Here is a 13,566-nt window from a genome sequence, read left to right on the forward strand (position 1 = left end):
GGGGTCTGGGCCACACCCCAAAGCTTCAGACTTCAACTAAAAACAGCTCAGCAGGTTACCTGTCTGCAGCACCCAGACACCCAGCTCCCAGTTCTATCCAAACCCCAAATAAACCCGTTTTACTCTGTATAATGCTTATAGAGGGTACATTTTTTAATTGTTCACCTTCTATATCACTGATAGAGAAATATGCACAGCTGTTTGGTCCCACAGGTATTAATCACTTACTCTGGGTTTATTAATAAACAAAAGTGATTTTATTAAGTATAAAAGTAGAATGTAAGTGGTTTTAAGTAATAACAGCCAGAACAAAGTAAATCACAAAGCAAAATAAAACAAAACACAGAATATATTAAGAAAACGATTAGAGGTAATATCTCCCCCTCAAAGATGTTCCAATAAGCTTCTTTCACAGGCTAGACTCCTTCCTAGTCTGGGCCCAATCCTTTCCCCTGGTACAGTCTTTGGCCTTGGCTACACTTGCAAATTTGCAGCGCTGCAGCAGGGTGTGAAAACACACCCTCTCCAGCGCTGCAAAGCGCCAGTGTGGTCAAAGCCCCAGCGCTGGGAGCGCGGCTCCCAGGGCTGTACGTTATTCCCCACAGGGAGGTGGAGTACGGACAGCGCTGGGAGAGCTCTCTCCCAGCGCTGGTGCTTTGACTACACTTAGCGCTTCAAAGCGCTGCTGCGGCAGCACTTTGAACTACAAGTGTAGCCAAAGCCTTTGTCAGATCCAGCAGACATCTCAGGTGGTAACCAGGGCTTTTCTCATGACTGGCCTCCTTTTGACCTGCTCCACCCCCTTTTATAGCTTTGCCAAAAGGCAGGAATCTTTTGTCTCTCTGGGTCCCCACCCCTCCTTCTGAATGGAAAAGTACTAGATTTAAGATGAATTTCATTATCAGGTGACATGGTCACATGTCACTGTAAGACCCCTAGTCTCCATCCCCCATGGGCTGGTCCACACGTACACAGGAAGGCTTTCAAGTAACCAAGGCCATTTACAACTGATTGTTTCTAGAGCACCCTTAATGGCCTCCACTTAATATGTTTACATCAGTGATACATGTTTATACCTTATTCTCCTAACTCCAGATATAGAAATAATACGTGCCAACAAATAAGATGAACACACTTAGTAGATTACAAACTTTCTAATGACGCCATACAAGGGGTATTTAGTGTAAAGCATATTCCAGTTATGTCATATTCATAAGCATACTTCCATAAAGCATATGAAGTACGATGTCACAAGGATCGCCTCTGGATTCGGCCCTTGTGGGACCATGACTGGAGATTTTGTCCACCTGAAATGTCCACACCTCTAGCAGGACTTTGGCAAATTGGAAAGAGCTACAAGAACAAGCTGGCGGGGAGAGGTAAAAGGAGAGTGGTCTCCTGAGGATACAGGAGGTGAAGAAGGGACTTGGCCCCCTTCTGTAGGAACCTCCATGGGCAGGGGTTTCTGGGAGCAGGGGGCTCCTCAACCTCTCTGGCCAAAGCAGGACAGGACCCGATGGCTGGCAGCTGGAGTCAGAAATGGTCTGGCTGAGACTAATATGCAACCATTAAACAACTGACCCAGGGCTGTAATGGAGACCAGAAATGCTGGGTGGGTTCTGGCTCTGGGGTGCCCACCAGGGGGTCAGGTTGGGAGGTCACAATGGTCCCTCCTGACTTTGAAATCTATGGGTCTGGGTATCTCAGTGCAGAGAAGCCCAAGGGTGTAGTAAGGACGGGGCAGGGTTAACCACATCCGCAGCCAGGCCGAGCAGACACCAGAGCAGGAAGGAAACCACCCACCCTGATGTGGGCACAGCTGTGGCTGGAGGCATCTCCAATTGGCGTCTTCACCCCTGGGCCATCTGGGGTGGGAGATTTCGGGCACCAGGGTACACGTCCCTGTGGTTGGTAGGCCCTGCCCTCCCCTCCCCACACCTGGTCCATATAAGCCCCGGGGCTCAGGCAGAGGCTCCGTGCCCATCCCTGGATGTCTCTGACAATGCAGCTCTTGTTCTTTGTCCTGCTTCCCGTGGCCTTTCGCCTTCCTCCTGGGTCTCAGGCTGGTAAGTTTCTTTGAGGGGGGATAAGGGCCCATGGGCAGCGGGACCCTCATACCATATGGGGATCTGTGGGCCGCATTTATGGTCTCCCCCTTGCTCCTGCTGGGGCCAAGCACCTGTATCAAACCCTGTATCCTCTCCTGAGTGCGGCTGGGGCTCTCAGAGCAGCCCAAGGGGTTGGGTGGCCCATCCCCCACAGGCTCCTTTGGGACTCCACTGCCAGGGCCGATGCAGGGATATTTTGTGCCCAAGGCGAAACTTCCACCTTGCCCCCCGCCCCGTCACATCAGTTCATTGAGGGGCAAATCCCAACGAGCCTTTATAGACCCCGAGACCAGCCATGCCCAGGGGCTGCTCCCCAGACCAGATTCCCCCCTCCCCACCCCCCGAACTCCCCTGGAGAGTGCACAGCCCCCCGCGAGCCCTCCTCACCCCATCCCGGCGGCCCCCACCCCTAGTCCACTCACTGGCTTTGCCGGGCTTGGGCCGCTGCAGCAGCTCGGCAGGGAGGAGCTGCCTTCTGGGGGGGTCCTGAAGGCTCCTGCAGCAGATGCATGCGAGCAGAGGCCCCCGTGCGCCCCCCCTTCGCCACGCTCGGGCTCTGTGGCTCCTGGGAGTGCGGCAGCAGCTCAGATGCCCAGGAGCCGCAGAACCTGAGCATGGCGACGGGGGAAGCTGGGGGGCGCATGGGGGCATCTTCCCGCATGCATCTGCTGCAGGCTGCAGGAGCCCCCTGGGGGGGCGCCAGGCCACAGCCTCCCCACTAGCGCTGCTGCTGCCTTTGCAGGGCTCTTGCCTCCCTGCGCCGCACCGGCTCCTCCATGGCTGGGGCTCGCCGCTGCAAGCAGGACATTCTGGCTCTCCGGTGCCTCTGGAAGGCGGCTCCTCTCTGCCGAGCCAGGGCACTGCTTTTTGGTGCCCCCAGGGCTGTCCTTAGGATTGATGGGGCCCTATTCAGTATTATTAAACTGGTGCCCCTATGCCCCAGGGCAGCCTGAGCTTGCAGCTCAGCGGGGCAGAGGGATAAGGCAGAAGGCGCCCAACCCACCTCACCGTGGCGGAGAGTCGCAGTTCCCTGCAGAGACCCCTGTACCCTCTCCTCCCACCCACAGAATGGACTTGCAGAAGGTACCTAATTAAAAGCACTACACTTGGGAATAAAAAATGTCAGTCACAGCTTTTTTGATATGCCCTGAAGTTTGTCAGACATTTATTTGCAAAAACTTTGTAGTAAGGGCGAGTCAGCTGTCCTGCTGAATACAACATTCAATATTATGGACTACATGGTGCAGCTCTTCTCTGTTTTACATTTTCTTAATCAGTATTTCTAAGCTGATTTTATATTTCAAATGTACTCTTAAACATACTCATTCCAGATTACTACATATTTAACTCCCTGAAACAGACATTATTTTAAATTAATCAGTCACAGAGGTTTAGTGTGTTCATAGCAATGTTCATTGCTTTTAGAAAAAGAGGACGCTAATTTACTGTGTGTGAGCTCCATAACAATAGACACGTTTATGACATTTCACCAACTTTAAAAAATATCAGCGGGGTGGCCGTGTTAGTCTGGTTCTGTAAAAGCAGCAAAGAGTCCTGTGGCACCAGTGACAGATGTATTGGAGCATGAGCTTTCGTGGGTGAATACCCACTTCGTCGGATGCATCATGCTCTAAAACACCTGTTAGTCCTAGAAGGTGTCACAGGACTCTTTGCTGCTTTTAAAAAATATGTTTCCAAAGATTTTAGGCATAACAAAGGATTTTATATCTTACTAAGGTACTGATTTTGCTTAAGACTAGTTCATCAGATAGTCAGAAGTAAAGAAAGGGAAACTCTTTGTCCAGCTATCTGGAAGCAAAGGGCTGTTGCTTCATTCAGGGCGGCGGCGGCGGCGGCGGTGGGGGGTGGGAACAGGGAAAAGGGAAGAGGGGGTGAAGGGAGATATGGGTGGACAGAAACGACAGGAAGACTTTGGAAGTAATTTTTTTTACTATAGTAATTAAAATGTGTATTTTAGCTAAGAGGGGTCTTTTGAAGAATTTATTTAAAAACCCATATGTCTGAAGATCCCATCATTTAAGGCTAAACATGATTGTGCATCTAAAAATCTGTGCAAGGATTTTTTAGAGATGTGATTTTATAATCTTCACCAACTCACTAATGACGTACTTTTAAAGCAAATTTTAAATTAAGGTCCTTTAGAGTAACATGTTCTGAGTCAATATGACAGTCCTCCACAACTGGTTTTGTCAGTACATTCAGAAACTGAAGGTAGATACCTGGGGGTTGGCAAATGCCTGTTAAATGTCTGCATTACCCCTTGACTGGCTCTTTAACAGTTTCAGTGCTGTGCTAATAGGTCTGGCAGACTGGCGACTTTTTCTCCTTTAACTACTAGATCCCTTTCCCAGGAAGACTCAGAGCCTGCAGGAAGGGTCAGAAGAGGGATAGGAAAAGCAGTTGGGTGGACACTAAGACCCAGCGGTGTCCCAAATTGTCAGGTGCCCTACCCAGCTGCCTATGCCTAGGGAAGGCCCTGGGTCCCCCCAATGACTTGATACCCTACACCACTGCCTAGTTTGCCTGGTGGTTGCACCAGCCCTGCCCACTGCCAATCCCTGTTCCATACACAGAGGTTGGCCATGGGGCTGGGCCACTGGGCTGGGACCGAAGAAATCTGGGACCATTCCCAGATCTGCCCAGGATCTCTGTGGACAGGGATTTGTATGGATTGAGGATGGTCACCGGAATCCCTTACGCAAGTTTACAAACAATCTCCCTGGGCCTCAGTTTCCCTATCTGTACGAAGTGAAGAATAATTCAGCTTGTGTCAGGACACTGCCTGGGTCAGTGAAAGGCCTGGAACAAGGGAGCCCCTGATCTCGGTTAGTTTCTGCGCAGCCCCTGGCATAATAGGGGCTGGATCTCAGTCTACGTGCCACCCTCACGCAAATAACGGCAATTTGTAAAAGGTGGGATTTTCCAACACACCCACCCACCTGCGTGGAGACTCTTCAGAGGTGATCAGAAACATTTTTTTATTTTCCAAGGGAAAAATCCCCAAAGTGGCACTTTTAAATTTTCACCTAAATATTACCCAACACTGGGGGGAAAGAATCAGTTTCACCACAATAATTCAGACGGGTTTGAGACGAGGCTTTCTAAGAAAAAATGACATTCGTGAAAAGTTTTGTGGGTCAGTCTGGGAGCAGCCCTGGCTGGTCACTGAGGGATGATGGAGAAGATGCATCCACAAGGGACCTGTCTGTGCCCTTCCAGGGGCTGCCTGGCCTAATCTGAGGTGACTTCGGCCCCCAAAGCTGTTAACCCCAGGCAGTGCGATTACTGACCCACTCCTGGTTCTTTCCATGGTGGCCAAGCTTAGGATGTCAATGCTCCAATCTTCGATTGTTGGTCGCTTTTTGGATTTCCATTTCTGTGGGGCTGGTCTGTTCACCACTGTTAGTGCTCTGCTTAGCCAGAGTCTTTCAGATTTATTCTGCTTCCAATTAACAATCATTAGGTTGAAAATTACAGGTTTAATTTTATTTGATAGGAAAAAATTTACTCTCCAATTGAGTTCCACCCAAAGCCTATGTGTCTAGGTGCCTTCCCGGAGCATATGGTTTAAGTCAGCACCTGCCGAATCACAGAACCAATATTTGTCTGACTCAGGAGCATCTGGTTTGAACAGTGGAAGGACGGTCTGGGACCTCCTGCATATGATTCCTGTGGAATTAATCTTAAATGTAGCTCCAAGGAGCAGTTCGAAGCACTGGTTAACGTTTATTTCCATTTGGTTAGCAGAAAATCATTGGCCTTGTTCCTCCTCCCAGTGCTTGTCTAGGTGATCGGTATTTAGTTCAAATTTGCTGGCCAGGTGTGCATATAATGTTCCATAGCTCCTGGCAATCTGGGTAACATCCGGAGAAATGAAAGCAGTAAAGGGTCAGGGATAGTGAAGTCATCGGGGCTAAACAGATGGGGGGGGCGGCATGTTTCCATTTCATACCTCGTCACTCCATCTTAGTCTGTAGCGTGACCAAAGAGAAAATTGTTTTGGCGACCGAAAACTTACAAACTGTCAGCTGAAAAGTGCCAAAAGGTGGGGGAAATGACCAGTTTTGCCAAGAAAAACGCTAAAATGTTTGAGGTGAGGAGACGCTTTCTGGGAATTTTTTCATTATCTAGAAAACCAGATTTTCTGTACAAAAAACAGTTTGGAGGGGCAGCTTGGCAGCAGCCCTCGCCTGTCACTGGGGGTTGAAGGAGAAGGTGAAACATCATCAGGGGACGTGTCTGTGGCATTCTGGGTGCTACTGGCCCCCAAAGCTGTTAAATCAAGGCAGTGTGGTTACTGACCTGCTCCCAGTGCATTTGGCACTGATTCTCCACCCAGGGAGATGAGAGCTTTAGATTTACCCCAGGGGTGTCCAGTGTGGGGGAGAGCTCAGCACGGGGCACAGTTCCTGGGACAAGAATCCCCCAGGGAGAGCATCACAGGGGGAGGGTTGAGGCTGTGGGGACTCCCCTTTAGGATGGGTAGATTGATCTCAGCCTGGCCCAGGGAGACAATGGGCCTCTTTACATGAATCTGTCCCCACCCCCAGGTGAGATCATCGGGGGCCGGGAAGCCCAGCCCCATTCCAGACCCTACATGGCCTATCTGTCTCTATGGCGTGGACACAAGAGCTCCTTCTGCGGTGGGTTCCTGGTGTCGGAGAACTTTGTGCTGACGGCCGCTCACTGCAATGGAGAGTAAGCGCCTCCGTGCTGGGGATGTCGGGGCAGGTCGGGGTTAGCAGGTGATGGGGGAGCCGGGAGCTCTGGTGCCATCGTAGGTTGCAGGGAAAGAGCAGTGAGTGCGACAGGCTGGGAGAGCAGAGCCCAGCGGTCTGATCTGCTCAGGGGGTGTCAATGTGTCTCTAGGGGCCTCTGCAAACCATGGTCCAGCACCAGTGCTGGGTAAATCAATGGAGCTATGCTTGATTGACACCAGCTAGGGGTCTGGCCCCATAGATTCCAGTGAAGCTCTGGCCCATTGCACCAGCTTTGGATGTGGCCCTTTGTCCTGACCTGGGCATGGAGGGGCTCACAGGGCTCTGCTCTAGGGGGAGCTGTGTATAGACCCCTCTCTGGATCTAATTGGGGAGGAGTCACCGGGCTGCAGGGGAGCTAAGATCCAGAGGCCAGGAGGACAATGGGGAGTGAAGGAACTCAGAGAAACAGCACAAGGGGTGGTAGAGACTCTGTCTGGGACCCCAACACCACTGGGCAGGGGCTTTATGCTGCAACTGGCACCCCCTAGAGGGAAAAGGCCCTGTGTCCCATTGCCTGCCCCAGTGAGCCAGCCAGTCCTCTGCCCTGAGGTCAGATCAGACCAGCCATGTGTCTAGGGATATGTACATTATTTCAGGCTATAAGCTGAGTCCTAGATCTCTTCCTGAGAGCCCCCAAAATAAGTATTTCACGAGTCAGACACACAGGGACCCATCCCCACCTCATGTGCACTGTTGCCTCTAATGCACCATGTGTTCCTCTTGGCTTTACAGCATCATCACTGTCAGGCTGGGAACCCACAACCTTAGGAATTGGGAATACAATGAACAGAGGATCCCTGTCTGTCGCTCAATCCCCCACCCGCAATACAACAAAGTGACCCTTAACAATGACATCATGCTGCTGCAGGTACCACCCCATCCCATCACCCCGACCCCAGTGACCTCACACTGCTACAGGTACCGCCCCTTCCCATCATCCCCCCCAGTGACCTCACACTGCTACAGGTACCGCCCCCTCCCATCATCCCCCCCCAGTGACCTCACACTGCTACAGGTACCGCCCCCTCCCATCATCCCCCCCCAGTGACCTCACACTGCTACAGGTACCGCCCCCTCCCATCATACCCCCCCAGTGACCTCACACTGCTACAGGTACCGCCCCCGCCCATCCCCCCCCCCAGTGACCTCACACTGCTACAGGTACGGCCCCCTCCCATAATCCCCCCCAGTGTCCTCACACTGCTGCAGGCACCGCCCCCATCCCATCATACCCCCCCAGTGACCTCACACTGCTGCAGGTACCGCCCCCATCCCATCACCCCGCCCCCAGTGACCTCACACTGCTGCAGGTACCACCCCCATCCCATCACCCCACCTCCAGTGACCTCACACTGCTGCAGGCACCGCCCCCATCCCATCACCCTGCCCCCAGTGACCTCAGGGCCTTGCATTGGCTCTAATTTCCCTCTTCTTGGACTGGGACGTCTCTGCCCATCATCGTCTCTGACCTGTGTATTGACCCTGGTCCTTGTGTCCTCTCTTCTTTGTAGCTGGGGCACAAAGCACGGCTCAATGGGTATGTCAGGCGCATCCCCTTGCCCCTGCCCCATCAGCGAATGCGTCCAGGAACCGTGTGCAGCGTCGCTGGCTGGGGCCGGACTAGTGCACACAATCAGCTGAGCTCGGACACACTCCGGGAGACGGACGTGGTGGTGATGCCGGATGCTGCGTGTCCGAGGGATCCTGATGGGATATACCGTAACTATAACGCCTCCACCATGATGTGTGTGGGGGACCCAGAAAAGGGCAAAAGTTCTTTCCGGGTAAATCTCCTGCCTTCAAGCTCCCGTGACAAATTGTTATTATTTATGAGCCTATTGGTGTTGCAGTCGGGCTGCAGAGCGCAGGTCAGAGATCAGTCCCTGCTATGCTCGGTGCTGTACAAATGAATGGGAAAATAGCTAATCATCTCCCAGAGGAGGCAGAGACCAGGTGGTTGCCTGGGACGGGAGGGTGTGATGCTGAGACTGGCTGGGCTTGCGGGCGGTGCTGCTGAGATCTGTTAATTAACTGTCTCTTGTTCTGTTTCTCAGGGTGACTCTGGGGGGCCCCTGGTGTGCCAGGGAAGAGCCCAGGGCATTGTCTCTTGGGGATCCGAGGATGGGACCCCCCCAGCAGTGTACACAAGAGTCTCCACCTACATCCCCTGGATACGGGCGACGATGAGGAGGCTGCAGCCCTGAGCCGTGCTGGGAATCGCTGCAGGGGCTGGAGCTGCACCGCTCCTGTCCTTTGGGGAGGCCCAGAGGGCTGAGTCCCCCCAGGCTGATCTCCCCCACCCCAGACATCGCTCCTCTCAGGCAATGCCCAACCCATGAACATCAAGGCAGGGAGCCTGGGGGAGTTAGGAGCCATGTTCAATTCCAACTCCCTCAGCTCCCTTGGCAATCCCAACCCAGGCCCTTAGGCTGCGTCTTCGCTAGGGAAACAGCTGGTTTATTTCCCCTGGGGTAACGGACACAAGCCAAACCCTGGGGCAGACACGGCAGTTTGTAGCTCTCCCCCATGTCAGCCGGTCGAGTGACCATTTATGGGAGATCCTCGTCATTACCTGACCTGCTAACTCCTGTTAAAACTGCAGCCTGCCCTGTCCTCACTGGGCCTTTTCCACGTTATTTCCCCTGGAGGTAGCCACCACCCCTACCAAAGACACCTGTTCCCAGCGCCGACAAGGGGAGCGGGAGTTTGTTCATGGGAAGGGAAATTAGGAAATTATGCACTGAACTGATTTCAGCTGAAATGACAACTCTGAGCGCCTCCTTTTAACTTTCCGTGCCCTGTCCTGCCCTGCCCTGCTGCGCGGCCTGGTGCATTTCGCTCGCTGCCTCTTATCCAGCAATCAATAAAAATGAAGTTGCAAACAATGAAGTGGTGCCTTCCTGGTAACTGAATGAACACCCCCAGCCTCGGACTCCCAGCTAACTTGTACCTAGCAGGGGTAACCAGGTGTCAGAGTCTACCCTCACTTGAAACTGGGCGGTTTCAAAGTGAGGACCCGCATGTATTCCCCCACCCTAAAATCCTAGGGTAGGTCTCCACTTTTGCTGCCACCACCCGGTCAATTTCGTGGGCCGGGACACCCCTGTTTCCCCCCTGTCTCCCTTCAAAGACACTCCCTGGGAACACAGATCAATTCACAGAGGAGGAACCTTCCCCCTCCCCCCTCTCTCCAGCCTGCTCTGGAGACAGAGATACCTTGATTCAACTCCTTGAATCTCACACACACAGGGAAGCAGCCCACTTCCCCCCCCCCTCCCTCTCTCTCCCAGCCACCCTGGAGAGATATACACTGATTCAACTCTGTGAATCACTGAGAGAGAGTGTCTCGGCCCCTTCCCCGATCCACAGTAGAAGGGATTTAATCAAATCTTTATAGAAAGAATTTATTAAAAGAAAAACAAGAAAATACAGAATCTCTATGAGTCCAAGCTGGACACTCATAGGGTATAACCTTGCTACGTTCTGGAGAGAATCCTCTCTCTTTCTCAGTACAACCAGTACAAGCAGAATTAAGAATAATCAACAACAAACACACAGAATTGCAAACATAGGATTATTAGATAAGGACACAAAGTATCTTTCTAATACTCACTATCTTGACTAGAAGAAATTAGTTCAGAAAGGTGGAAGCTGGTAGACTTGATTAAAACATCTGGACTCTTGTAATTCCAAACGGCCAAAGACAAAGACCCCCCCCCAAACAGAGGGAAAAGTTCCCTCCTAGGAGTTTCAAATTCTCTTCCCTGATTGGTCCTCAGGTCAGGTGCCCACCAGGTACTATGCTTTAACCCTTTACTAACTATTCATGACACCAGGGTTTGGGGCCCGGTGGGGAATTCACCCCCTGGGTTTGAGTAATTCATGCCGGATCTGCCAGAAAGGCAAGGAAAATCACAGGTGTAAAAGCAAATCACTGTGTGTGCTGTCAGCTCGCCTGACTCTCGTATCCCACCGCTAACACCAAGGCCAGCTCCCTGCCACAGGGCCGCCCAGAAGATTCTGGGGGCCTGAGGTCTTCGGCGGTGGGGGGCCCCCGCTTCGGCGGTAATTCGATGGCGGGGGGGTTCCTTCTGCTCCGGGACCCACCGCCGAAATGCCCCGAAGATTCGCAGCAGGGACCCCCCAACACCGAATTACCGCCAAAGCGGGACCCGCCGCCGAAGTGCAGCCGAGTCTTGGGCAGTAATTCGGAGGCGGGTCCCACTTTGGTGGTAATTTGGCTGCGGGGGTCCTTCTGCCCCGGAGTAGAAGGACCTCCCCCCCGCCGGTAAAGACCTGGAGCAGAAGGAGCTCCGGGGCCTGGACCCCACGAGAGTTTTCCGGGGGCCCCGGAGCAAGTGAAGGACCCCGTTCCAGGAGCCCCGAAAAACTCTCGTGGGGGCCCCTGCAGGGCCCGGGGCCTCGGGCAAATTGTCCCACTTGCCCCCCCTCTGGGCAGCCCTGCCAACAGGAGTGCACTTTAGGCCACTGGAGGAGAACTCGGTACCAGGGTATTCTTAGTTCCCTTGTACGTCATTCCTCTTCCACTCTGCACCTGTCTGGGGACAGAGGGGTCACAAACAGCAGGCAGGCCAGGCCCTCCATCAGGCATCTCAGCCCAGATGTCAAGGCCTGATCCCAAGGAGCCTCTGTGTCTCCCCGCCTCCCCCACCATCCAACTGACTCTAATCAGGGGCTATTCAGGCAGGAGGCAAACTCCATTGCTGTTTGCACCAGCTCCCCTGCAAAGAAAATACCAGTCAAACCGAGCCCAGTGCAGCAGGGATCCACAGACCAGATGCAGATTTGATGCTCTGGGAAGAGACGTCTCAGACTGGAACAGACAGGAAAAAACCCCAAGTAGCACTTTTAAATTTTCACCTAAATATCACCCTACACTGGGGGGAAAGAATCAGTTTCACCACAATAATTTAGACAGGTTTGAGACGAGGCTTTCTGAGAAAAAGTTACATTTGTAAAAAGTTTGGCAGATCACTCTGGCTGCTACTTGTGGGCTGCTCACTGAATGATATAAGATTACCATGGCACGCATGACATGGATTAAAAGCTGGCTAAATGAGAGGTCTCAAGATATAATTGTAAATGGGGAATCATCATCAAATAGGTGTGTTTCTTCTGGGGGTCAGGTATCGGTTCTTATCCAATGCAATTTACCATTTTTATCAAAGGTATCACTGATATGTTTGCAGATGACTCAGAGATTGGGGGAGTGATAAACAATGAAGACGAAAGGGCACCGACACAGAGTGATCTGGATTGTTTGGTAAACTGGGTGCAAGCAAACATTACACTTTTTAACATGGCTCAACGTCAGTGTATACATCCAAGACAAAAGAATGTCAGACATACCTACAGGATGGGGACTCTATCCTGGGAAGCAGCGACTCTTCAGAAGATTTAGGGGTTGCGGTGGATAAGTAGCTGAACATGAGCTCCCAGTGTGATGCTGTGGCCAAAATGGCTAATGTGATCCTAGGATGCATAAACGGGAATTTCGAGTAGGATTATAGAGGTAATTTTACCTCTGGATTTGGTTTACCATTTACCACTGGTGCAACTGATGCTGGAATCCTGTATCCAGATCTGGGGCCCACAATTAAAGAAATATTTCGATAAATTGGGGAGGGGTCTGAGAAGAGCCATGAGAATGATCAAAGGATTAGAAAACTTGCCTTACAGTGATAGACTCAAAGAGCTCAGTCTGTTTAGCTTAACAAAGAGAAAGCTATTGGGTGACATGATCACAATCTAGACGTAACTACACAGGGAACAAAGATTTAACAATGGGCTCTTCAATCTTTCAGAGAAAGGTCAACACAATCCAAAGGCTGGAGGCTAAAGCTAGACAAATTCAGACTGGAAATAAGGTGTACATTTTTAAACAGTGAGGGTAATTAACCATTGGAACGACCGGCCAAGAATCATGGTCGATTCTTGATCACTGACAATTTTAATATGAAGACTGGATGTTTTTTCTAAATGATTCGCTCTGGGAATAATTGTGGGACAGTTCTCTGGGCAGTGTTACACAGGAGGTCAGAGTAGATGATCACCATTGTCCCTCCAGGCCTTGGAATGAATTTAGATGCAGGGAGGGATGGACGGATGGATGTGTGTGGGGATGGATGGATGTGCAGATGGCTGGCATGGCTGCCTGGCTGGATAGGTGAGGATGAATTCAAGGATGGATAGATGGATAGGCAGGGATGGTGTCATAACCATACAGCTAAGGGTAGCCTAAAATTCCTCCGTTACCTGTAAGGGGTTAAGAAGCTCAATAACCTGGTTGGCACCTGACCAAAAGGACCAAATGGGGAAAGAAGATACTTTCAAATCTGGGGGGGGGGGTTGTTTGTGCTCTTTGATTGTGTGTTCTCTCCTGGGACTGAGGGGGGCTCCCAGGCAGAAATCCATCTCCCCCAAACAATCCTGAAATTAGTCTCTAATAAGTAAGTAAAGCCAGGCAAGGTGTGTTAGGTTATCTTTTGTTTTAGCTTGTGATTTTTCCCTGTGCTGGAGGGAGGTTTATTCCTGTTTTTTTTTGTAACTTTGAAACAAAGCCTAGAGGGAGTTCCTCTGTGTTTTTGAATCTTTTGTTACCCTGTGAAGTTATCTTCCATCCTGATTTTACAGAGGTGATTCTTTTACTTTTTTTT

The 13,566-nt window shown here is 51.5% G+C and overlaps 1 protein-coding gene across 1 annotated transcript; it reads left to right on the forward strand.

The window, feature by feature from the left end:
* The first annotated feature begins 1,990 nt into the window (after window positions 1–1,990).
* On the forward strand, window positions 1,991–9,239 carry LOC123348608 (mast cell protease 1A-like). Its single transcript, XM_044986177.1, has 5 exons — window positions 1,991–2,066; window positions 6,680–6,827; window positions 7,622–7,757; window positions 8,401–8,673; window positions 8,944–9,239. The coding sequence occupies exons 1-5, from the start codon at window positions 1,991–1,993 to the stop codon at window positions 9,091–9,093; spliced, it is 783 nt and encodes a 260-aa protein (XP_044842112.1). The 3' UTR covers window positions 9,094–9,239.
* The last annotated feature ends 4,327 nt before the right edge of the window (window positions 9,240–13,566 follow it).

The sequence above is a fragment of the Mauremys mutica genome, chromosome 13, assembly GCF_020497125.1.
Source record: "Mauremys mutica isolate MM-2020 ecotype Southern chromosome 13, ASM2049712v1, whole genome shotgun sequence".
NCBI lineage: Eukaryota > Metazoa > Chordata > Testudines > Geoemydidae > Mauremys > Mauremys mutica.